This window comes from Trachypithecus francoisi, unplaced genomic scaffold, assembly GCF_009764315.1.
Source record: "Trachypithecus francoisi isolate TF-2019V2 unplaced genomic scaffold, Tfra_2.0 Lachesis_group0, whole genome shotgun sequence".
In the NCBI taxonomy this organism is placed as follows: domain Eukaryota; kingdom Metazoa; phylum Chordata; class Mammalia; order Primates; family Cercopithecidae; genus Trachypithecus; species Trachypithecus francoisi.
This window is the reverse complement of record NW_022681453.1, coordinates 192,762,667-192,787,189: the sequence shown is the minus strand read 5'-3', so window position 1 is coordinate 192,787,189 and position 24,523 is coordinate 192,762,667. Positions and strand designations below refer to the sequence as shown.

The window sequence follows — 24,523 nt, the reverse complement described above, 5'->3', positions numbered from 1 at the left end:
ACCTGAAGAAGCTGTAAACCCCTCAGGTAGTATTTATTTTGCTGTATCGCAAAACTGGAATGCAAAATACCAGGAGTCACAGATAGGCAGCAAAAGCCAAAAACATTTTATCTGGAAAGTCACCAGCTGCTTTGTGGGTGGAGAACACTTTGCTTACAGAGATTGTATTGATCTTGTGACAAACAGCCACATTGTGTTTGTGGCTTTTCTGGTGTGCCTTCAGTCCTAGTGCTTTGGAATTTGCTTCTTACACCCTTACATGCTTTTAGTTACTGGTTTCCCTGGGTCACGTTATGACTCACTCACCTATAACAGACAAGCCTTTTTCAAACCAGCCTCACAAATAGGATTTTCAAAATTGGATGCTTTTCTTCCTCCTGAAAGTTTATGATTTATTTTCCCATTCTCTGTACAGAATTTTTGATTCTGAAAAATAACTGGAAATTCATTTTTGCTGAGGAGTATTAATCTTTATGTTTAAAAAGAATTTGATTGGCAGGGTGTGGTGGCTCACGCTTGTAATCCTAGCACTGTGGGAGGCCGAGGCAGGCAGATCACCAGAGGTCGGGAGTTCGAGACCAGCCTGACCAATATGGCGAAATCCTGTCTCTACTGAAAATACAAAATTAGCCAGGCGTGGTGGCGCATGCTTGCTAGCCCAGCTACTCAGGAGGCTGAGGCAGGAGAATCGCTGAAACCTGGGAGGCGGAGGTTGCAGTGAGCTGAGATTGCGCCATTGCACTCCAGCCTGGGCGATAAGAGCGAAACTCCATCTCAGAAAAAAAAAAAAAATAGAATTTGATTACATTAATTCTGTGCCATCTGAGAGACAGAAGAAAGGTATCCGCAGTCCCCACATGTTTTACACCAGCAAATCAGGGATGAGAACAGATTTCCAGCAAATTGGTTCTGGTTACATATGCAGCAAAAATGCATGAATCACAGAGATCAAAACTAGGTGTATTTCCCCTGGCAGGTGGCAGGGAAGGGATGCTCGTGCAACCATAGAGACTAGCTTAAGTATGGTGCTCACGGCCAGAAGATGTGGGTTCCAGAGATTCCACATCTGTCACCTCCTAGCTGTCACCTTGGCCAGTTCACCTACACTTTCCGAGCATAAATATCCACATTTGATATAAGGGTAACACCAGCCATACTTACCTGTCTGGATTGCTTTTGGGATCAAAAGAAATGGTGTTTGTGGAAGCATTTTGTGAACCTTCAAGTATCAACCGTTCTTACTACACTGGTAGCATACAGCTTCCTGAACGACTTCTGTATGCCAGCCACTGTGCCAGGTGCCGGGGGTACAGAAAAATACATCATTTTTGCCTCCAAAACATGCATAGCCTGAGCTGGGGAGACAGACAAACCTACACTACAGTCCAATGTCAGCAGTGCTGTGTTAAATGTCCCAGGGAGGCCGGGCGTGGTGGCTCATGCTTGTAATCCCAGCACTTTGGGAGGCTGAGGAGGACAGATCACCTGAGGCCATGAATTTGAGACTAACCTGGCCAGCATGTTGAAACCCCGTCTCTACTAAAAAAAGAAAAAAAAAAAAATTAGCCAGGCATGGTGGTGCATGCCTGTAATCCCAGCTACTCAGGAGGCTGAGGCAGGAAAGCCTGGGTTTCTCAAAAAACAAACAAACAAACAATGTCCCAGGGAGAGGGCGAGAGGGGTGGGGAAGGGTCAGAACACGGGACTGTACAGGGTGGGCTTCCCGAAGCAGACTGAGCCAAGTCTTGAAGGACGCGTGAGGTAGGAGGTCTCTGGGTAGAGATGCGGGGGAGGGAAACTTCCAGCACGGGCACAAAGACTGCAAAGCGACAGAAAACAGAGAGCGTGGAGGGCTTGGGCACTGAGGCAGCTTTGCATGTGGGGAGAAGGAGGGGGGATGAGGCCTGCTTGCAGGGAATGAGGCTGGCGAGTTGGCCGGGAGCAAAGCAAGCTAGTTTCTGCAGTCATGAAGGCAGCAGGAAGCCCCGAGACATCTTCTAACAGAGACAGGGTTGTGTGGACTGGATCATGGCCAACGGATAGCAGGGAGGCAAGACCGGAGTTGAGGAGATCAGTCTGGGGAAGATGAAAGTAAAAAGCTTGAAACTTCTGTACCGAGGGAGTGAATGGGGTTGAGATTCATAAGACAGATACAGGGATGAGATACAGGGTGAGCCGAGGAAAATAGGGGTGGGGCATTCTGTAGGGATGAGGGCTGGGGTCACGGAATCAAGTTTAAGACATGCCGACTTCCATGTATGTGGAGATGTCCCCTGTGCAGCTGAGTCCGCGACTTGAGAGCTCAGGAAAGAACTATGGGTTGAAAATGCCAGATTGGGTAGTCTTCTTTGGGCATGTAGATGCTCACCACTACTAGGGGTGGCTGAGTGACAAGAGGACAGAGATACTGATAGAAGGTAAAAGGAGACAGTCCCATAGTGGGTACTGAGAAATTGCCAGAAAGGTCGGAAGAACTCAGAAGAAAGAGATGCTGCAGGGGTTTAGGAAGGAGGGAATTTCAAGGATGGAGTTTGAACATGGTCAACACTTTACAGATGTTGTAATGCTGACAAAGGAAAGAACAGAAAAATGACCGTCTGGTTTGTTTCCTGAGTCATCCAGGCCAGAGCCTGTAGCAGAGTGCAGGGCCCAGAGCGAGGATGGCTGCAAGGGTGGGGAGGAGAGAGTCGTGGGGCGGTGTGGCCACGGGCACAATCCAGGCATTCTCTGTGAGAAGGGAGGAGAGAGGTCGCAGCGTGGCTCTTAAGGACTGTAAAGAAATAAATGTGCTCATATGCTGAGGGGGAAAACTCAAAATGGTAAGGGAGGTTGAAGATTTAGGAATAGCAGATGCTTTGTGGGCCACATCCTTGGTGAAGAGAGTAAGGATAGCATCCGGAGCACAGACCCTGAGAAAGGAGGAAGGGATGGAACCGGGTGGGGGGAGGCAAGCTTAAGCGGAGAAGTCAGAAGAAGACTAGGAATCGAAAGAGTAGGAGTGCTGGATGGCACCAAGGGCAGATTTTATCTCAGGAAGGAGGAGCAATGGCTTGGCAAGGGTATAGGGAGGCAGAGAATGCCCAGTCCAGAGGCACGCTCCCTAGCCCGTGGCACGCATGCTCCCTGGTCACCCGCACTCAGCAGCATCATCCACCCGCCAGGCTCAAAGGAAAAGCAAACCAGGAAGTGAGTGGTTCACAGAGGGGCTGCATGTAAAGGGGTGTTTATTTAAAATGGAACATGTAGCCACAGAGAGCAGGGACATGCTGAGGGGCTCCCCTCAGAGGAAAGCAAGTACTGAGCTGAGACCCGGACCCTGCCTGGAGGTTATATGCCAAGCATGGAAACTGGGCTTTTAAAAAATTAAGTTGAATTCAGCCCATCTTCTGGCTGGAAATTGATGGCTGTATCCTAAGACAACTGATCGCTTGAGATGAAACTTCTAGTTTTAGAAGTTTACACTTCTAAACCAGTATAGATGTGTAAATGTGATGATAGCTTAGGTCTTTGATACAGGAACGGTGTGAATATTTGAGGCAAGAACATTTGAAGTTATCCGTTTTGAATTGCTCCTGGCCTTAAACTGTCTCAAAATGTCTCTTCTTTGGATGGAATCTCCCTGTTCTGAACTCAAAATGAAACCAGAAAGAGACTACAAAACACACGGAAGCAACTCCGGAGCTCTTGAGACAAGTATGTGATTGTGCTCTGCCTCCAACCTGGGCATCCCCCACCTCCAAAATAAAGAAACAAAAGCAAAAATACCACAAAAAAGTCTTTATTTTCATCATTTTTTTTGAAGACTTGTTCTCACCTGAAAGGTATGAATGGCCAATTCCACAGTTACTTAATAAAGTAATAATAATAATGATTAATAATGTAAGGCCGGGCATGGTGCCTCACACCTATAATCCCAGCACTTTGGGAGGCTGAGGCGGGCAGATCACCTGAGGTCGAAAGTTCAAGACCAGCCTGACCAACATGGCAAAACGTCATCTCTACTAAAAATACAAAATTAGCGGGCATGGTGGCGCATGCTTGTAATCCCAGCTACTCGGGAGGCTGAGGCAGGAGAATTGCTTGAACCCGGGAGGCGGAGGTTGCAGTGAGCTGAGATCGCGCCATTGCACTCAAGCCTGGGCAACAAGAGTGAAACTCCATCTCAAAATAATAATAATAATAATAATAATAATAAGTCTTAGGATAAATACCTATCTGATCCTTCAACATTCTGTTTGTATGAATATAGTCAAATGGTCTTAATTATGAAACAGAACACAGGAAAGAATAACTTGTGCCTCGAGAGCATTTGTTCTTTACAAATCTGAGGTGTGAGAAGCCTCATTCAAGTTTTCTATCCCATCCCTACCCCAGATGTTTATTGGATATTCACTAAAATGAAGAAATGCACTTTTACACTTACCTGTGAAAACGGGGAAAAAGTTAAGTGAAAAACTTATACCAGATGTTTCCTTGTATTATCTCAGGAAACAATTCTGGTGGCTATTACTGCATCTTAAATGTCCCTTATGGGAGTTGCTCTGAAACAGATTTGACACACTGCAGATTTTTGTTTTTTAAGAGAAAGGGTCTTGCTATGTTGCCCAAGCTGGAGTGCAGTGGCTGTTCACAGGTGCAATCCCACAACTGATCAGCACAGGAGTTTTGACCTGTTCTGCTTCCAATCTGGGCCAGTTTGCCCCTCCTTAGGCAACTTGGTGGTACCCTGCTCCCAGAAAGTCACTTAGTATTGAGCTTAGTGCGAACTTAGATGTTGAGCTTAGTGCGAACATGTGATGGGCATAGCATCCCATAGCCCAGAACTCCTGGGCTCAAGTCATGCTCTCCCTCCGTCTCTTCAGTAGCTGGGACTACAAGTGTGTGCCACCTCACCTGGTGACACATTGCATTTGCTCTCTCCTGGTCCTGTTAAGCAATCATATTCTTGTTTTAAATTTTGATGTTTTAGGGACAAATTTTATTTTTATTTATTTATTTGTTTATTGAGATGGAGTCTCGCTGTCGTCTAGGCTAGAGTGCAGTGGCGCGATCTCAGCTCACTGCAACCTTCACCTCCCGGGTTCAAGAGATTCTCTTGCCTCAGCCTCCTGAGTAGCTGGGATTACAAGCGCACGCCACCATGCCCGGCTAATTTTTTGTATTTTTGGTACAGACGGGATTTCACCGTATTTGGCCAAGCTGATCTCCAGCTCCTGACCTCAAGTGATCTGCCCGCCTCGGCTTCCCAAAGCACTGCGATTACAGGTGTGAGCCACTGAGCCCGACCAGAGACAAATGTTATAACCATAAAGCTAGGAGGAAAAGATGATGGTGCAGAAAACATGAAGTTTGGGGTAGTGTTTGTCAATTGCAATAGTTTTTCTGTAGGCTGGAGTTTTTTGTAAACTAATTATACATTTCATGTCTCACATTGATGACAAAACTAGTAAAGTTAGTTGAACATGAAAACTATCAAATTTGTGAAAAACAAAACATTTAAGAAACAAATAGGGTTCCTTAAATAACATGGCTATCATTAAGTTATATTTGAACTTCTAAGAAAAAAATATATTGATCCCTGCTTGACTAAAGACAAATTAGGATTGGGAACATGTCTGAACATAGAAAGAATAGCTACAGTAAAGGCTTATTATTAATTTAGATTGCAATTATTTACTTGGGCTGCACTCTGGCTCCTTTGATTATTTTAAGGAAGATTTACAGTACAAATAATATTGCCAGAGCCACATTTAACCTGCTTAATAAGAGAACACATTCTTTAAATGACTTTAATGCATTCGTTTTATGAAAGCTATGAATTCAGACCCAGTATAAGTATTTACGAAGTTACTACTTTTCCTAACAGATATTTAAAACTCAGATTTTCCAGTAATTCAGATTGACATTCTTCTTTAACCAGACTAGTCCAGTTAGCTTATTTAATTCAGCAAATGTACTATTTTGGAAAAACTCTAGCTAGTTGGAGAAAAAAAAAAATATATATATATATATATGTATGGGGAAATATATATATATGGGGAATATATATATATGTATATATATATATATTTTTTTTCCTCCCATAGAGATGAGGGTCTCACTATGTTGCCCAGACTGATGTTGAACTCCAGGCTCCAAGCAATCTTCTGCCTTTGCCTCTGAAAGTGCTGGGATTACAGGTGTGAACCACTGCACCTGACCCAGTTGGGGAAGTATATTTCTTAAATGGAGAGAGTCCCAAGAACCAACAGATCACATTCTCTTTTCAGAAAAGAAGTGAGCAAGTGAAAAGGGTGGGGTGGGGGGGAATTTTTTTAGGATGAAGAGAGAAAGTGGTATTTCTAACTCTTGCTGCTCTGATATCACAGCAAAGGACAAGGTCTCGGTAGCAGATATGTGAGCAAATCCTGGCACATGCAGTCTGCCTTCGATGTGCTTTGCAGTGGCTGATTCTCACTAACATGGCAGGTCTCCGGGAATCTAGTATGTGGGCTATTTTCTGGTAACAGTGAACTACAATGCCCATCCTTCAGGTCTCGATCCCCACATCTTTAACTGCAGATGAAAATACTTGTCTGTTGGCCGGGCGCGGTGGCTCAAGCCTGTAATCCCAGCACTTTGGGAGGCCGAGGTGGGCGGATCACGAGGTCAGGAGATCGAGACCCTCCTGGCTAACACGGTGAAACCCCATCTCTACTAAAAATACAAAAAACTAGCCGGGCGCGGTGGCGGGCGCCTGTAGTCCCAGCTACTCGGAGGCTGAGGCAGGAGAATGGCGTGAACCCGGGAGGCGGAGCTTGTAGTGAGCTGAGATCCGGCCACTGCACTCCAGCCTGGGCGACAGAGCGAGACTCCGTCTCAAAAAAAAAAAAAAAAGAAAGAAAATACTTGTCTGTCGCTGGGTGCAGTGGCTCATGCCTGTAATCGAAGCACTTTGGGAGGGGAGGCCGAGGCGGGCGGATCATGAGGTCAGGAGATCGAGACCATCCTGGCTAACACGGTGAAACTCCGTCACTACTGAAAATACAAAAAAAAAAATAGCCGGGCGTGGTGGCGGGCGCCTGTAGTCCCAGCTACTCGGGAGGCTGAGGCAGGAAAAACGCTTGAACCCAGGAGGCGGAGCTCGCAGTGAGCTGAGATCCGGCCACTGCACTCCAGCCTGGGCGACAGAGCGAGACTCCATCTCAAAAAAAAAAAAAAAAGAAAAAAGAAAATACTTGTCTGTAACAATCCTGCCAGGGCCTTGGCTGTAAGGTCTGAAATACGCCTGATATAGGTTGTTAGAGCCACAGAGCATGTGTCTAACTGCAAAGGTGCACAGAAGCACCCTGAGGACAGGGAATCACAGACTGGAGTTGAAAGCACTTCAGAGGCTTCCTGGTCTAACTTTCGCATTGTGCTGGCACAGAGATCGAAGCCCAGAGACGTAAGGGGACTTGGCCAGCATCTCACAGGTAGCAGTCCAACTGGATCAGGCCTTAGATTTCCTGATTCTCAGTTCAGTTTCTTGACCACATCTGGGTAATTATGCTCATTCAGAAGATATTAGTATTGTAAAATGATTACCCTTGAAATTAACCATTTGGGAATCACCTTTCTTAGGTGGAATTTGACTAGTTATTTACTATGCCAGTAATTTCTATGAATGATCACAAGGATTAATCATTATTTGGAGAACCAAGAAAGTTACCTGTTGTGACGTACAATATTCTTTTGTACCATTACCGTGCATGACTCTTCCCTTATGGCACTCAACACAGCAATTTGTTGTTGTTCTTGTTTTTAAGCTGACTGTCTTGCCTACCAGATAGCTCTATAGTTACAGAGACCATGCCTTTCTTCTCCCTTTATTCCCATAGTGCCTGGTTCAATAATTATCAAATGAATGCATGAAATTCAGGAACTAAGGACGAAGCAGTGGTCCTTTCACCTAGGGCCTGGTGCAATTACAAGCAGATCCTGCCATCGCTGGGCAAAGACCAGGATTGGCTTTCTTGTCTGGTGAACGTCCCTCACTGTGGTTGTTTAAGAATCCGAAGAGCTGACAGCACTGTTCTGAATACTTTAAGCGCATGTACTCATTTCATCCTCTCAACCCTGTGAAGCACTACCCTGACAAGCCCTAAGTTACAAATGAGATACAGAGTTACAAAATTGAGGCAGGGAGTTCAGTAATTTCCCTTGGGCTCAAAACCTAAGCCAAGCCGCCAGGAGCCAGATCATGTGCTTCTAACCCCTGGGCTATATTGCATTTGAGCCAACCACTGCGGCAGAGCTTATCCCTGTTTTTTTTTTTTTTTTGACCTCTACGCCAATTTGTATATTTGAAAACTTAGATACCACACCATGGTAAACATACTGACATTTCCCCAAACTGGACGTATATATGTTCATCTCTGCGTTTTCCGTCACCCTTCTGCTCCTAACCCTTCCTGCTGAACTCATCGCTCACCTCTTGGCTTCAAGTGCCAACTCTGAAAAACCTCCCTGGCCTGGTTTCCTCTCAGCAGAATCAATCTCTCTGTTCTAGGTGCCCTTTGTTTAAACTTCACTTTTGGCACTCAGCACATCAAGCCTGGGATGAGTCACGAGGGTGCTTGTGGATCTCCCCAGCTACACAGAGAGCGGTGGGGCGGAGGCTGGTGGGAATTAGTATTATCTTCTTGGGCCTGCTGAGCACTCAGTAGGTGCTCGGGGTTTTCAGAAATGAGATTTTTTTTTTTTTTTTTAAGGCGTTCAGGGTTGCTGTCTGGTGGCAAGGTCTTTTTTGGGAAGGCTCTGTGGGCTGCGATGGCCTCACCCCGCCCCTCTGCCCACTCCTGCCCCGGCGTGGCCTGCCGCCTGGCAGGGCTCTGCGGGCCGCGAGGGCCTCTAGTGCCCCGGCCCTGGCCTCGGCCCAGTTTCCCCAGCTACTAAATGCGGCCCGGAGCTACCGGGGGAACTGGAAAAACACTGGCAGGCGGCCCCACCCCCAGGCCCGGCGGGGCCGCGCGGCCGCCTTTCTGCGGCTTGGGCCTGCTGCTTGGGAGGCGCTGGGGCCCGGGGCGGGGGAAGCGGGGGCGGCGGCCTGCCTGTCAGCGGGAGCGGGCGCGGGCTCGTGTGTCAGCGGCTCCCGCCCCTCTCCCCGCCGCCGCCCGCCCGCCCGCCGGGCCTCCCGGCCTCCCGCCGCCGCCGCCGCCGCCCGCTCCCCCCGCGGCCTGGCAGGCTGCCGGCTGCACAGGCGGGGGTTCGCGCCGTTCTCACGACCTCTCAGGTTGCCTGAGCTCATCTGGGAGCTATTCATTTCCTGCCAGAAAGCAGCCGGGCCTGCTAAGCAAACCACCTTGGCCGCAGGGCCGCCGGGGCTGGCCCGGCGTGGCCGCCCTGGCCCGCTCCCGCCCGGGCGGCGGGCCTCGGGCGGCCTCCCTGGAACCCCCGGGCCGCCCCGGCGGGCGCGCGGCGGGGGCAGCCTGTCCGCCCATCTGGTTGCACTTAGGAGCCGGGGAGGAAGCTAGGAGCGGGTTGTTACCGGCCAAGGGGTGTGGGAAAAGTTAATTGACTTTAATGACAGGTTTCCCGGGACGGTGGTGACGACCAGGGGGTCCAGCTAAACCTCTGGGTCCCCATTCCAGAAACGCGTGGGGTGGGATGAGGGGCGAGCCTCCGGAGTCGCGCTTCAGCGCTTGGAGAGGGCTCTCGTGTTGACCGAGGAGCACTCCCACCCGCTTCCAGTTCGGCGCCTTTCCCGCTCCGGATGCTGCTGGAGACGGCGGGGGGCCGGGGCCCCGGAAGGGCTCCATTGAGAGGCTAATGCGCGCGGCAGCCGAGGCCCGCGGCCCGCATCCGGACGCAGTTTGGAGCTGTGCCTTATCTCCCGGAGCGATCAGCTCTGCCGGGGGCCGGCGAGAGGGGCTGCTGGTGTGCCCGAGGCCGTATAATTAGGCCAGGCCTGAGGGACCCCCAGGGAGGCAACATCATTGAAGTCGTTTTTGAAGTTTCGCCTCTCCCTCAGCTACTTACTCCAGAAACAGCCGAAGTGCAGGAGGGTACAGCGTCTTAGAAATAAGTCCATTCATCTTCCAGACTTGGAAATGACCCGGAGAAGGGAAATGACTTATCCAAGGTGACACAGTGACTTTGGTGGCATAGCTGGAGCAAGAACTGGAAAGTGCCCTTTCCGGTTTGGAGACTAGTGGGGTTTCCACCCTCTCCCCTTATTGTAACAGAAAAAATCCTCATCGAATAGTCTAAACCCAGCTTTCAGGGGGGAAAACGTGCTGTTTTCAAATCACCAATTATAAAAACCAAACAAAACACAAATGTGTATTTTTCCTTTGATTTAGTCCCCCTCCCTAGGAAGATATCTATGTACTCTCGGTGATATTAATAAAAATGCACTTTTAAAATTGTTCCCCTTCAACATGGGGACATTTAATTTTCAACTGGTGTTGAGATTTTTTTTTTCCTGTGAATTTTAAAGACATCAATGTAGAAGGAATTCCTTGTATAAAAATAAGACATTGAGGTCTGATTATTTCTAGCAGGACAGTTAAGGGCTGCTGGTGGGGCCAGAGGACAGGTTTACCAAATGAAACACTGGTGCTTGAGTTGGGTGTCTTAATGGAACAATTGTTATTTTGTTTGTTTCAACAGGAGGGAAAACGTGGAAAAATGATCAAGAAGGGTGTGTGTGTGTTTCTTTGGCGGAAGGTGTGTTGGACACCTTTCCCGTACACAAAATAAGGCAAAAAGGAGACACATTCAAAAAGGTCTCTTTTCAATCTCTCCCTCTGGGGTGGCAGCTGGGTCCGAAGGTATCTTGAGTGGAAAACTGCTGTCTCCTGGATCATTCCCGTGATAGAGCCGCTCTCCACACTGGCCTGTGGGAAAGGCCAGAGCAGGGCCGGGGAGAGGTAAAGCTTTTGAAACAAGACAGAAAATCGTTGGCTTTATCTTTGTTAGTAAAGCTTCAAAGATTGATCTCTCCCGCCTCATCCTTCTCCTCCCAGAAGCCGGTCTAAGAAAAGGGGGGTGAGAGGAGGCTGGCGGGAGGGGCCAGGGCGGGGAGGAGGACTGGCCGGCGGTGGGGGAGGAGGGCGCGCCCGCCAGACCCACAGCGCGGCTGATGTGTCTGGTCTCGCAGGGCTCGTGGTTTTCATTTCCCCAACACCTGGATGCAGTCAAACACCTGGCCAAATCTGACAAAATCTGACAAGCCTTTGTGATGGGATTTGGAAGAAATTCCCTGCAGATCCTGGCACAGTTTAAAGCTGTCCGCTTTGAGTTAGGACTTGTTAAGGAGGGTTATGTGAGCTGAAACCCGAGACAACCCTTTCGCTTCTATCTGGAGCCCACATCTCGCCTGGAAATGGGGCATGACCAAGCGAAGGGGTCGCTTGCTGTTTGTATTAAAAGGGGAAGATGGCCTGTGTGCCTGCCAGCACAGCTCCCACATGCTTTCTCTATTAGAGCCAAGCACAGAAACTTATCAAAAACACATGTCTGGTGTTAATCATCTGGGCTCAGCCTCCACTTGGGAGTCTAACTAACTGTCCCTTGGCAGAAGGAATCTGTTGACCTTTTCAGCTTGCTTGAAGAGGGTGCAGAGAGGCATTTCAAACTTTTGGGTGCTAGGGAACGTCTTATTTGAACCAAAGGATTGGCTAATTAATGAAGACCCCAACTCTTGAAGGAGGCGCAGCAGTTGGAAGTGTTTTTGCTTTGGATGTCGGTGAGCTACCCTAGGAGAGGAGAGCTGCAGGAACCACCCTTAACGTGCAATGGGCAATAGGTTTGGATCCACTGACTTGGTGAATTTAGTCCTGTGCAGTCTTCCTCAGGAGGAGGTAGAAGAACGAGGGCTACAGACTTACCCGACTGCAACTTAAAAACAATTTTTTTGGAAATCCTTTAAGAGACTGACCACAAGTTTATCAGGGAAACCTTATCAGATGGCTGCTTGTAAAGTAAATGGAATTTAGTCTTTTTAGTTCACGGAGGATTGGTGAAAGGTTTGATGGATTTTTTAAAATGTTCTTTTAATAACAAAAGATCAATTCTTGAATTGACCAATTACATGTAATTCAAATTCTACCAAGAGCCTTTTTACATATCCTGGAAGAATCAGTTCTAAGACATAAAAGCCTTTACTTTTTCCTTTTATTATATTTTCTCAAATAAACTTCCCCAAAGGAAGATATTTTAAGAGCATTTTCAAACATCTTTGGCATCACATAAAAAAGAAATCTCGTGTAAAAAACGAAATGTCATCTGAGCTTTTATACAAAGGCGCAATCCAATATGAACATATAAAATATATACAAATATAGTGCATGGTCAGTCACTTAATACAGCTCTCTCTACAAAAGGTAACTTTTTAGAAATTAAAAAAACACAAAGTAACCACTTAATCAAAAAAGTCCTTTTCTCTCCCAGTACTCAAGTTCCTGTTTACAGTCCAGAGGGAAGAGAGGTCGGTTGGGGAGTTTAGGAGGAGGGATGGCCTGAGCCCCTCAGTTCCGCCACGGCCTCCACATGGAGTCTGCCGTAAGCGAGGGGCCGCTGGAAGGTGACACTGCGTTGGGACCCACGGAGGTGCCGCTGTTGCTGGTGTAGACCGGGATGACAGGGCCGCTGTGCGCGAAGGCCCCGTTGGGAATGAGGAAAGCAAACTGGCCATCGGGAGCCGGTACCACCTGGAAGCCTCCAAACACCTTAGCTGCCTCTCCAGCCTGGCTGCCCAGCTTGCAGGGGGCGCCGCCGGGAGGGGGCGCCGCGCCTCCGGGGATGGGCACGAGCGGCGGCGGCGGCGCGAACGGCGCGTGCTGGGGGCCGCCGGGTCCTGGTGGGGGCGGCGGCGGCGCCTGCAAGGCGGGGTGCGGCTGCCCGGGGTAGGTCATGGCATTGATCTGGGTCATGCAGTTGGCCAGGTGGCCGAGCAGCCGAGTGCGCACCTCGGTATTAACGCCCTCGCACGTGGACAGGAAGCGGGTCACCTCGTTCATGCACTCGCTGAAGCCAGCGCGGTACTTCCCCAGCACGCTTGGGTCTGTGCTCAGCGCAGCTGCGGGCCAGAAGGAGACAAACGGGTCACCGAACGGCCCTGGCCCCGTGGCCACTGCCTCCGCCCTGGGAGGTCCCAGTGGCGCGCCTCCCTGACCATGGGCCCGTAAAACTGCCTCCGGCAGGGAGGGTGGGATGGGTTTAAAAAACCCCAGCCACCTCTACACATTAGCTTGGCTGCCAAAGCCGAGCCACTCCTTCCCGATTCCCTGTCGCTGCATTTAAGCCTATCTCAGCCACAGATCTGTCACCCCCACCCCCGCGCGCGATGTGACCTTGGACAATGCCTCCCAATTCATCATCCAAGCCTCATTTCCCCTTCTGCAACGGGAGGGAGTGCTAAACCAGTGACCCCCAGGCTCCACGCAGTTCCAAACCGCCACAGTCCTAAGTCCTTTCGACCCTACCCGCCGCCCGCCACCCTAGCGGCTGCAACCTCTTTCCCTCCCTTTCCGGAACAGTAACAACTTGGAGTTGTGGCTATAAATAAGCCCCAGACCGTGGGAACGCGAGAGTGAGCCAAGGCAGTAAAATGTAGCTGAATGCCTCTCACAACCACGGGCGGAAGTCTGGAAGAAATCACCGCGAGGCGAGCGGGACGCCCGCACAGGGGGACGCGGCGAGCCGCCCTCACCCGTCATCTGCGCCCGCTGCAGGTTCCGGAGGTGCTTCACTGTCATTTCCAGAATGTCCGCCTTCTCCAGCTTGGAATGCCGCGAGCTCTACATAGGAGGAGGCAAGAAAAGAAAGTGAACCCCGTGTCAGTTGCTTCAGAGTGCTGCGGGTCTCTCCTCCCGGCCACGGAGCGCAAGCATATCTCTGGACCCCAGCGAATAAGGCCGGGCCCTCCCGCCTAGGAGAACGCAGTACCGGCGAGTGCTAGACCCCGCAGGCGGGGGGTTTCACTCTTAGGAGCTGAGAAAGTGTTTGCTTTCTCAGTAAAAGAAAGAGCAACATTTTCCCACTTACATCTTTCTTAAGAGCATCCAAAATCAGTGTTTTCAGCTGGCTCAGACTTTCATTTATTCTTGCTCTTCGTCTTTTCTCCATGATAGGCTTTGATGACTGCAAATAAATAAAAAAAGAGTTCTGTGTTCCCATGGGATCTGCCATTTCATCCCGGGGTTTCAACACAGAAAGAAGCCCCCCCAACCCCTACTTAATCTTGAGGGGCTGCAGAGAGATACAGGTACCGCCCTTACCTTTCTGTGCTCAGATGCTGTCTTTGGTTTATCCGGTGTCGTGTTGACACTGGCTGGGGTAGCAGCCACCGGGGACGAGGAATTTTTCTCCATTATATCAGCTGGCATTTTCCTTTTTTTTTTTTTTAATCTCTAGAGAATTTTATTTTTGGAGTTCTTCACGAAAAAGAATTCTTTGTGTCTCTTTTACTTGAGACTTTCACAAAACTACTGAGCAAGTGCTGAGGGTTATAATAATATTTTGTGGCTACTTGGTGATCAGTAGCGCTGTTCCAGGACCAAGGAGAGAGGTAGACGGGGGATTCCACTGTTATCAGCACCAGCTCCGGATCCTGTGTGATCCCCAGGCCCTGGCGGCCTCTATATATATCTGGGACTGCACGCGAACGGCTCGTGTGAAACTTCCCAAACTTTCTTTCCCACAGTAACTTTCAGCCAATGGGAGGAGGAGACACGCGGCACCGCTCGTGGACCGCGCCCCCCCATTGGCCGCCAGGCACAAGGTCTGGCGGCCAATGGCGCGCGCCTGAGCCCAGGGCACCGGAGGCTACAACGTCAATCAAAAGGATTTTAACCCTTTGCTACTCTCCCTCTGGGCTTTGGTTTAGAGGTGATCTTTTTTTCCCTTCCGCTTTGGTTTTGGTCTTGTCTCTTTCTTTTGGAGCCAGGGTCTTTACCCTTTATGCCCTCTCTCATATGTAACAGAGCTGCTTTGACTGTAATAAGTTCATTTGAAACACATTTTTTAAAGGTATAAAGGGGCAGAGAAAAACATTAGCAGTGGTTAAAAGGGGGCGGGGGGGGGACGGGACTCGTGTAAAGGTGTGAGTTACCGACATATCTAAAGTTCCCGCTCAGACTTTACACATTCAGGAGTGTGAAAGTATATCATGCAGGAAAAGGGCCATTTTTTTTCCTTTTTCCATGCAGAAAAAGGAAAAATTGGCTTCTACCTTACAAACGCAGGTTTTTCGGAGTAAGGTAGTTCTTGAATCCCTTCCCCACCCCACCCCCACCCCGTCTTTCAGAAATTTCTCTTCTGGATTTGGGGCCTTAGACCCCGCGCTTCCCCAGGAAACAATCAGAATAATTTCCAACTGGGTGGAAGGAAATGGTATTTCAAATGAAAAAATGAACAAGAGGGGCCCTGAGGGCAATGCCTCAGGGACTCGCGCCCTCCTTCACCACCCTTTCCCTTTTCATCCGTAGGTTTTAGTTTCTGCGGCGCGTTGAGGTGGCGGTCAAGAAAGCAGCCTCTCCCTCCTCGCCCCGCGGGCGGCCTCGGCCCCCGGCCCGCGCGGGCCCTTTAAGAGCTACACCAGCCGAGCTGCAGTTTGACATCAGCCGGCCGGCGTGGGCGCGCCTGGAGCCGGAGCACGTGCCAGGATGTTTTATTGCCGCCGCGGCTGCGGCCGGGCCGGGAGGATGTGTGTGTGCGTGCGTGTGTGAGTGAGTGTGTGTGCGCGCGCCCCGGGGGCAGGGAGGCGGGGGGCGGCGGCGGGCGGCGGAGAGCGGGGGCCGGTTCCTGGTCCCCGGGAGAAGCCAAGAAGGTAAATAGCAGCTGCTGTGCTCGAGCCTGGGAAAACTCCGCCCCCTGCGCCTGGCCCGGGCTCATTGGCGCGCGCTGCGTGTGGGGTGTGTGTGTGTGTCCGGGGCCCCCTCCTCCGGCCCCGCCGGGCCAGGAATCCGAAGGGGCGGCGGGCTGGAAGCCGAGCCCCGCGCTTACCCTCTCTCCCCACCCCCGCCTCCCCAGGCCAAGGTCAGCTCTTCTGGGCGGGGAGCGCACACCCGGGTTGGAGAGTGGGGAATTCTTCCACCCCCCGCCGCTCCACCCTCACTTTCGGGCTTGGGGTTTTCACTCGGCTGAAAGCCGCATTTGCAGCAGCCCGGGGGCGAGGTGGGGGCCTCCGAGTTTGCTCCTCGCCCCCGCCCAACCCCACGCGGGGCCCTGGGCGCCCGCCGCGGTCACGGGATGCCTGACCGCACTTAGGAAGCGGCCGGGTCAGCCTCCTGCCTCCGTTCGGCGACTGTGGTTAAAGCGGCTTCGCGCCGCCCGCCCCTTCCCCGGGTCCCGGCGGCCCGGCCGCTCCCCCTCACTGCGCCCGGGAGGCCGCCGGCGGGCGGCCGGGAGGAGGCGGGCGGCGCGGGCGGCTGCGTGCTGCCTGCTGGCCGGGCCGCGCGCCGGGAGGAGTCGCCGCCGCCGCCGCCGGGTGCCACGTGGCGGGCGCCGGGCCGGGAGCGCCAGGGCTCTGGCGGCGGCCTCCCTGGGGGATTTGCCGAGCCGGGCGGGCGGCGCGCACTGCCTGGGCCGGCCGGCCGCCTCCTCCGCCTCCCTCCCGCCTGCCCGGGTCGCCGGCCCCCGTGCCCCAACCCCCCCTCCGCCCTTCTCGCCGCCTGGGAGCTCGGCTCGCGGCTCCGGGCAGCCCGGGAGCCCAGCGTCTTGTTTGATGTGGCCTCCCGCCCCCTCAGCCCTTCCCGCTTCCCGGAGGCCTGAAGCACGGTTCTCAGACACTTCATTCCTTCCTGCCTCCCAGCTCCCTACTGAGATAATGTTGTCAATGGTTTCGCCAGATTGCGTCCCGGGTGAGATTCAGTGGTTCCTCACTCTGGGTGACCCGTGGGCAAGCCGCCTTCTTTCTTTCATTGTGGAACACACGCGCAGTGTCAGACACTGTGTTAAACCCTGGGATTTCCACGATGAGAGATACAGTGGCAGCCTGCAAGAAGGTGACAGTAAACTGCAGGGGCAGACAGATGCTGATTTTCTGATTGATGACTGAGCATTCCTTTATCTTTCCTTTATTTTCTGAGTTAGGTGGTGGCCTGAGAGATCAGGAGGACGGAAACAAAATATGAAACCACACTTGTATGGATAACAGTATTGCTGGTCTACCTGGGTTTACAGCAGTCAGACCGTTATTGCCCTCTGGAAGCCAGCGCTCTAGAGATACATATGAACGTGTACAGCTGACATCTACGGATGTCCCAGTAAATTCCTCTGGGGGGTCCTAGGTTCAAGAGACACATATGTCTGGATAGAGGTAAAATGCTATGGAGTTTCAGGAGAATTAAATTACTTTTAAGTTGAGGTACTTTGGAAAATTTCCTGGAGAGATTGGCCTGTGTACCTTGAAAAATAAGTAGGACTGGGGCATTGGGAATGTGCTGAGTCGTGGGCTGGAGAGGATGCAGGTACCCATGGCATTAAAGGCCAAGACCCTGGAACTTGAAGACTTTATTCAGAGAACATGGTCTGGAGCCTAGGAAATGTGAAGGACTAGAAGAGGCAGCTTGAGGCCATGTCACAAGCTCCTTAAACATCTTGCTAAAGGACTTTGGACCTTATCTTTAGACAATGGAGAGCCATGAAACATTCTTGAGCAAAGGAGGGGCATCAGGGTTTCCCTTTAGAAAGCTGGCTCTGGCAAAAGTGGAAGAGCAGATTGCAGGGTTTGGAGGCAGAAAGGGCAGTTACGCAGTTCAAGCTAGTGAAGAAGGTTCCTAGGAGGCAGGTGCAGACTGACTCCCAGAGGCATCTGTCTACATCAGCTCCTCTGGACATTGACTGCACACTCTTAGGACCTGAGTTCAACTCAACCCTGCCTACCCTTTAATGCAGTGTTCCCAACTCCCAACCAGGAACTCAGGAACTCAGATTTAGTTCCTGAGTCTTAACTAAGGAATCGTGGCTCTGACCGTATTCACCTAAGCCTCATTTCCACCTTCCAGGACAGTCCTCCAGCCTGCAACCAAACATTTACCTCATTGCAGGCTTGGTTTACTCACTGCTGCCCCTTGGGCTACTCTGAGATTTTTTTTTTTTTTTTTAATGTTTTCTTACGTTGCAGAGTGAGCTGTGCCCTGTCATGTTCTGCAAAAATGGTGAACAATGCCTCCTTTGTTGACCTGCAACCTGGGGCCAATGGGGAAGGAATTTTCTTTCTTATTTTAAACAGATGGAAAAGTGGTGATGACAGAAAATTGTCTGTTGCTTTTGGAAGACGTAGGGTTTTCCTGTGTGGTTAAAATCCTCTCGGTGAAAGGTGGTGAGCCTGTGAAGTTACCCTCCTTTCTGCCATGGCCCCAATAAGCTTTGCAAGCTTCTTAAAATGCTTCTACTCAGTGTCTGACTTTTTAAAAACTTCCCAAATACACTGACCCAGATTCTTCCGGGGAACTAAACCCTTCCCAGGGAAGCATGTTAACCCTTCCCAGGTTCCCCCCAAATCTTTCAGAACCAGTGCCTGCTCTGCTAAGCTCTGCCATGACATTGACTGCCGTCTGCTGGTCGGCCTTCATTAACTATTGGGGTGTGCCACCCCTGCCCATTCTAAGAGACGTTTTCATCTGATTCTGTTCCCCACTCTATTTGGCGCCCTGAAAGTACATGGGGAATGGAATATGGTCAAGTTAGGGTCTCACTGCAGTGCCTAAAGCAGCCTCGTGGGTCAAATAGTTAATCAACTCATTTATTGCCACTTTGGGAGTGCTTGGACTGGTAGAAGGCACAAGTAACTCACACACACATTTTTCGATAGGGGGACAGAGGCTCAAGTGACAAAAAAAATTAACTATGTATTTATGTCTGGACCAAAAATAAATAAGTAAATAAAAATAAATTCCAGGAACTCTCTGGCTTTCCACTCTTAACCATTCAAGAAGAGTTTCTTGCATGTGGGCTCATAGATGACTTTTCAGTTTCTAGGGAACTGAAAAGTTATCCTAGGCAGTGAAAATAGGACCCAACTTTGTCCTCTCCCCACCCCTTCTCAAATGGGACAGTAAGCTCCTCAACTCAGGAAGAAGCATCTGGATTTGGAAGAATACTCTTCGATAGATAGAAACAGCCTTTATTTTTCAGTCATCCTTTTCCTCCGACTCCCAAAGCAAAGAGAAACTGGAGCCCAGTTGGTCAGAGGAGATCACTTCTTTGATCCCACTGTGATACCAGCATCGTTCTGAATCGTTCTCACCGTGTCATGCAATAAATACAACCAGGGGCTCCCGTGCTTGTCTCCACCCACACTGTCTCCCCAGCCCTGACCCTGGAAGGGTGCTTTCTCTGTCTTACTGCATCACCTGTTTGCTTTCAAACCATAAAACAAATAACTGCATCTCTAGTGAAACTCCCCTTTGTCCCCTGGTATCAGAGTGGTTTGTGGGTTTGGTTTAAAGCTACAGAAAGGAGAGAGCAAGAGAAGAAGAAAAAAGGTATTTTGCCTGAGGATTTGAAGCTTTTTTTCCCCTTTTCCTCCGCATGACTGACTTTCTCACACTCAGATTCACTCCAGCCTGCCAGAGACGTGGTAGCTGCCTTGCCAAGAGCTATCCTGGGAGGGCTATTGAAAGAGCTTTGAGTAAGTACACACAGGGCGGATTTTCTCCTCCCCTCGGTACCTGCTCCGCACCTGTACAGGGAGCAGTCCCACACATATCACCTGATCACAGCCCTTTCAGGGACCGTGAGAAAAATAAAGCCCAGGGTAGAAAGACATGTTTGTTGTCTCTCCAGGGCTGCAGCCAGCTTCCAGCAGTCCGAGTGCCCAGAAACAGCACATTCCAGGCTGGTTGTGCACGCATGTTTGCTGGGGCGCGTGCCAGATGGGGTGCTGGGAAGGGGGGGCAAGTAGAGGTCACCTTTGTAATGACCACCTTGCTGCCCCGGTTCTCTAGCATGTGCTGGCTGGTAGCTTGAGAACCCTCTGCTAGAATCAGTATCATAGTCTTTCTAGCTAGCAGTCTGTATATGCTGTTCACAGAATTCATAACCAGGATTTTTTTTTTTTTTTTACCTGTAAAGCCCCTGAAATGGAATTTCAACGTGTGTCTATATGTGCATATTTAACAGGAGCTTAACAGATACTTTTCAAATGCATAAACTGATGCGTCACTTTTTTTTCCCTGAGAAGAGGTTCCACAGCTTTCAGCAGAATTGCAAAGCTCTTTGCAATCAAAAAAGGATAAGGAAAGCTGATCAGGGAATCTCTGCTTACTAGTGGGTACTCTAAGCCCCAGGGAGAGAAGGGACTTGCTCAGCTGCCCACAGCAACATAAGGCTGGGGGTGTGTGGGGGTGTAGGGTGGGCAGAAGGCAGCTGGGAGCTCTTTTTGCCACACCACACTGCTGTGGTCCTTGGGTAATTTTAGATTGGGTTTATAGAGTTGTGATCACCAAAGCCTGCATTTAAAATAGACAATAAAGACACTTTGAATTTCTACAACTTTTTACTCCCGAATTCTGAGGCACTTGAGCAGCTCTGCATCCAATTTTTGGATGGAGAAAGGGATAGGTGAGAAAGCAAAGTGTCTGCTGAGAAAAGAGGAGTCGGGAGTGCTTGCAGCAGGAGCCCTGGTTTCCATGCAGAGGCATTAGAAACAACTGCAACTGCATTCCATCTTTGATAAAAATAAGTTGCTACTTCTGAACAAAACGCCTGGTTGATTCCTGGCCAAGCTAGGACCTTGCACTGCAAACTGGAGTTGGGGGTGGAAAGCAGAAGCTTTCAACATGGGCTAATGGCAGCCTGTAATACTCCCCCCACCCTCCAACACTCACTTGGAGCCAGTGAAACCAAGGGAATGTGCACTTTTCTAATGGGCTCTGAAAGAGGATGGTTGCCAAGAAAGCCTTTCCCAGTAGGGTGGGGGTGGGGCATCCTGGAATGGCTTAACTCACACGTTTGGCCCAGCCACAGCAGCGGTGGTGGGAAGGCTCTAAATGTCCCTGCCAACCTCCTAACCTCTGAGCAGAGCTTCAGTGAGGCGAACCTGCAAGATCAGGGGTGAAGGAGGGTATCCCTGAGGGATCACAGGGATGCTAACTTGCACCCTTGTGCCTGAAAGGGTCAGAGCCATGCTGGGGCTGGGGCATGTGGGGGCAGGCCCAGGGACCTCAAGAAGCCTCTGGAATGTGGGGTGGAACCCATCCCCTTTAAACTCAGGGCATGCATTTGTTTGCCTTGCTGATAAGCTGTTCAAATGGTAACGTCAGACCAAATTTCTCCAAAAATCAAAAACAGAAAAACTTAGCTATCCAGAAAAACCATTTGGTAAAACTCAGGACCTGAAAGTGATTTGGGATGAATCAACGTATTTTCTTTTTTCTTTTTTTGAAACGGAGTCTCACTCTGTCGCCCAGGCTGGAATGCAGTGGCGCAATCTCGGCTCACTGCAACCTCTACTTCCTGGATTCAAGCGATTCTCTCACCTCTGTCTCCCAAGTAGCTGAGACTACAGGCACGCGCCACCACACCTGGCTAATTTTTGTGATTTTAGTAGAAATGGGGTTTCATCATGTTGGCCAGGCTTGTCTTGAACTCCTGACCTGAAGTGATCCGCCCACCTTGGCCTCCCAAAGTGCTGGAATTACAGGCATGAGCCACTGCACCTGGCCATACAACATACATGTGTGTGTGTGTATATATATACACACACAATTTTTTTTTTTTTTAGATGGAGTTTCGCTCTTGTTGCCCAGGCTGGAGTACAATGGCGCAATCTCGGCTCACCGCAACCTCTGCCTCCTGGTTTCAAGTGATTCTCCTGCCTCAGCCTCCCAAGTAGCTGGGATGACAGGCATGTGCCACCATGCCTGGCTGATTTTGTATTTTTAGTAGAGACGGGGTTTCTCCATGTTGGTCAGGTTGGTCTGGAACTCCCAACTTCAGGTGATCTGCCTGCCTTGACCTCCCAAAGTCCTGGAATTACAGGCGTGAGCCACCGCACCTGGCCACAACATATTTTTAGTTACAATAATCATCATCAGCATTCTTGCATTATCTCATAGATTATAGAAAGATGGAAGCTGGAAGAGACGGCAGAAGGGACCTAAGAGGTCACCGAGTCAGCCCACTGCTTTAATGGATAAGGAAACAGCCCAGGAAGAAGCGACTTGCACAGGGTCAAGCAGCTTCCCAGAGGGGAAATAGCAAAAACCAGAACTGCCTGCCAGTCTAGAAACTCTCTTTACTATATCCCTCTATAGGAGAAAAACATTTTCAAATATCATCTACAACAAGTGACTAACATTACCACCAAACATGAATTTTACAGCTAAGACCCTGAGCTATCTGCTGGTGAGTGATTTTGGTAGGGTTACAGAGCATAGTCCCAGGTTTGCTGTGCTGTGATTCTCCTTTCTCAGATTTGCTCATCACCCTATATTCTCTGAAAAAGAAGGGATCTTAATTTCTCAGCTCCAGGACATAGGAAGCCTTTTGCAGGGTCTGTCCAGGATAGGCAGGCTGCCTCTCAGTCAACCAAACCAAGCCAAGCCACATGTCCTCTCTTCTTATAATTGCTAGTGTGTTCCTCTGATTTGCACTCTGAAAGGAAGATTAGAAGAGGCAATAATTCTAGCTCTGGAATCAATGCTCCGGTGGTGCTAAGCTTTTATCTCAGGACCAGAGAAGACATGATGGTAGGAATACAGCGAAGGGCCTGGAACACTAAGACACTGCTGCTGGCCGGCTTCACATTTAGGAGAGGGAGAAGTGAGAAAAATAATGGATCTTCCAAGTGGTTGAGAGATGATGTTTGCAAATGAAATATGTATTTTCCTTTTAGATGTCAGGCATAGAGAAGAAGAGAAGATGGTCCGGGCAGCTGCCACAGCTAAGCTCAAGATGATAGGGCTGGGCATGGTTGATCACACCTGTAATCCTGGCACTTTGGGAGGCTGAGGCGGATGGATCACTTAAGGCCAGGAGTTTGAGACCAGCCTGGCCAACATGGCAAAACCCCGTCTCTACCAAAAATACAAAAAATTAGCTGGGCGTGGTGACGCGTGCCTGTAGTCCTCACTACTCAGAGGCTGAGGCATGAGAATCACTTGAACCCAGGAGGCAGAGATTGCAGTGAGCTGAGATTGCACCACTGCACTCCAGCCTGGACAACATACTGAGACTGTGTCTCAAAAAAAAAAAGAAAGAAAGACTGATGGGGTCTAGCATGACTGGGACCTTCTGGTCTCGTCCACAGAGTGGGAGGTACCTAAGGTACATGTCACCACAAGGTATTACTTGACAGTTGACGAGGCACTTTCGAGTCCACTATAGCATTCTGTCCTCATACATAGCCATTTGTTCTAGACTGTCTAGGCTGGAAGGGCTTTGTTGGGCATCCCAGGCGGGGAGAGACTGGACTTCTGTGGTCAATGCAGGAGATGTTTGGCTGGACTGCGGGCTGTTGGGGACTCCGGATATGGGATAGACGGGCGTTCTGGAAAATAGTACCTCTAGAGAGAAAGGGTAGAGAAAGGAGCTTACAGGCCAGGAGAGTGCTGACTTCTCTTTCTTAGGGAAAGCCATGGATAAGAATCAGATTTCCAGAAACTGGAACAGAGGACAAAAGAGATGTCTGTCAAGCTGGTAAAGAGTGTCAGTAATCCAGAGGACAGGCACATCTTTGTGGGAAGAGGAAGTGAGGGAAGGTCCTGTTCTTGTGGGGGAAAATCAGAAGGGAGAGACATGAGGGGAAGGATCTCACTTAGCAAAAAGATGACTGAGCAGATTCTTGAAATGACACACAGAGGTAGGGTCCTAGGCCTCCCTGAACTGAGGGTAGAGCTGCCTGGTTCAGCATTTAGTGCAGAAAGCCTTTCTGGGAAGATCTCAGAAAAGAAGACCAGGTTTGAGAATGAGGGCCCTTGTGGAATTCTGGAAGCTGCATCACTTTGTACTGGTTAGTTGTTCGTTCCATGCTGTTTGTGCTGCCAGAGGTGTAACATAAAATCCCGTAGGCTTCCGTGGTGTGTAGATGTGCCACATTTTCTTTATTCAATCTATCACTGATGGGCATTGGGTTGGTTCCAATTCTTTGCTATTGTGAATAGTGCTGCAATAAACATACGTATGCTGAGATCATGTCCTTTGCAGAGACATGGGTGAAGCTGGAAGTCATCATTCTCAGCAAACTAACACAGGAACAGAAAACCAAACACTGCATGTTCTCACTCATAAATGAGAGTTGAACAATGAGAACACATGGACACAGGGAGGGAACATCACACACTGGGGCCTGTCAGAGGGTGGGGGCAAGGGGAGGGAGAGCAACAGGACAAATACCTAATACATGCAAGGCTTAAAACCTAGATGATGGCTTGATGGGTGCAGCAAACCACCATGGTACATGTATACCTATATAACAAACCTGCACGTTCTGCACATGTATCCCAGAACTTAAAGTAAAAAAATACATGTTTTTATATATCTAGCTATATGTATGTATGTGTATATATATACACTTTTTATGTGTATGTGTATATATGCACATTTTATATAT

General features: G+C 49.8%; 1 protein-coding gene across 1 annotated transcript; it reads right to left on the bottom strand.

Moving 5' to 3' along the window:
• Window positions 1-12,116: 12,116 nt before the first annotated feature.
• Window positions 12,117-14,666, bottom strand: HES1 (hes family bHLH transcription factor 1). Its single transcript, XM_033213071.1, has 4 exons — window positions 14,244-14,666; window positions 14,011-14,106; window positions 13,676-13,763; window positions 12,117-13,042 (listed from the first exon to the last, which is right to left on the bottom strand). Exons 1-4 carry the CDS (start codon window positions 14,349-14,351, stop codon window positions 12,492-12,494), a joined length of 843 nt encoding a protein of 280 aa, XP_033068962.1. The 5' UTR covers window positions 14,352-14,666; the 3' UTR covers window positions 12,117-12,491.
• Between the last annotated feature and the right edge of the window lie 9,857 nt (window positions 14,667-24,523).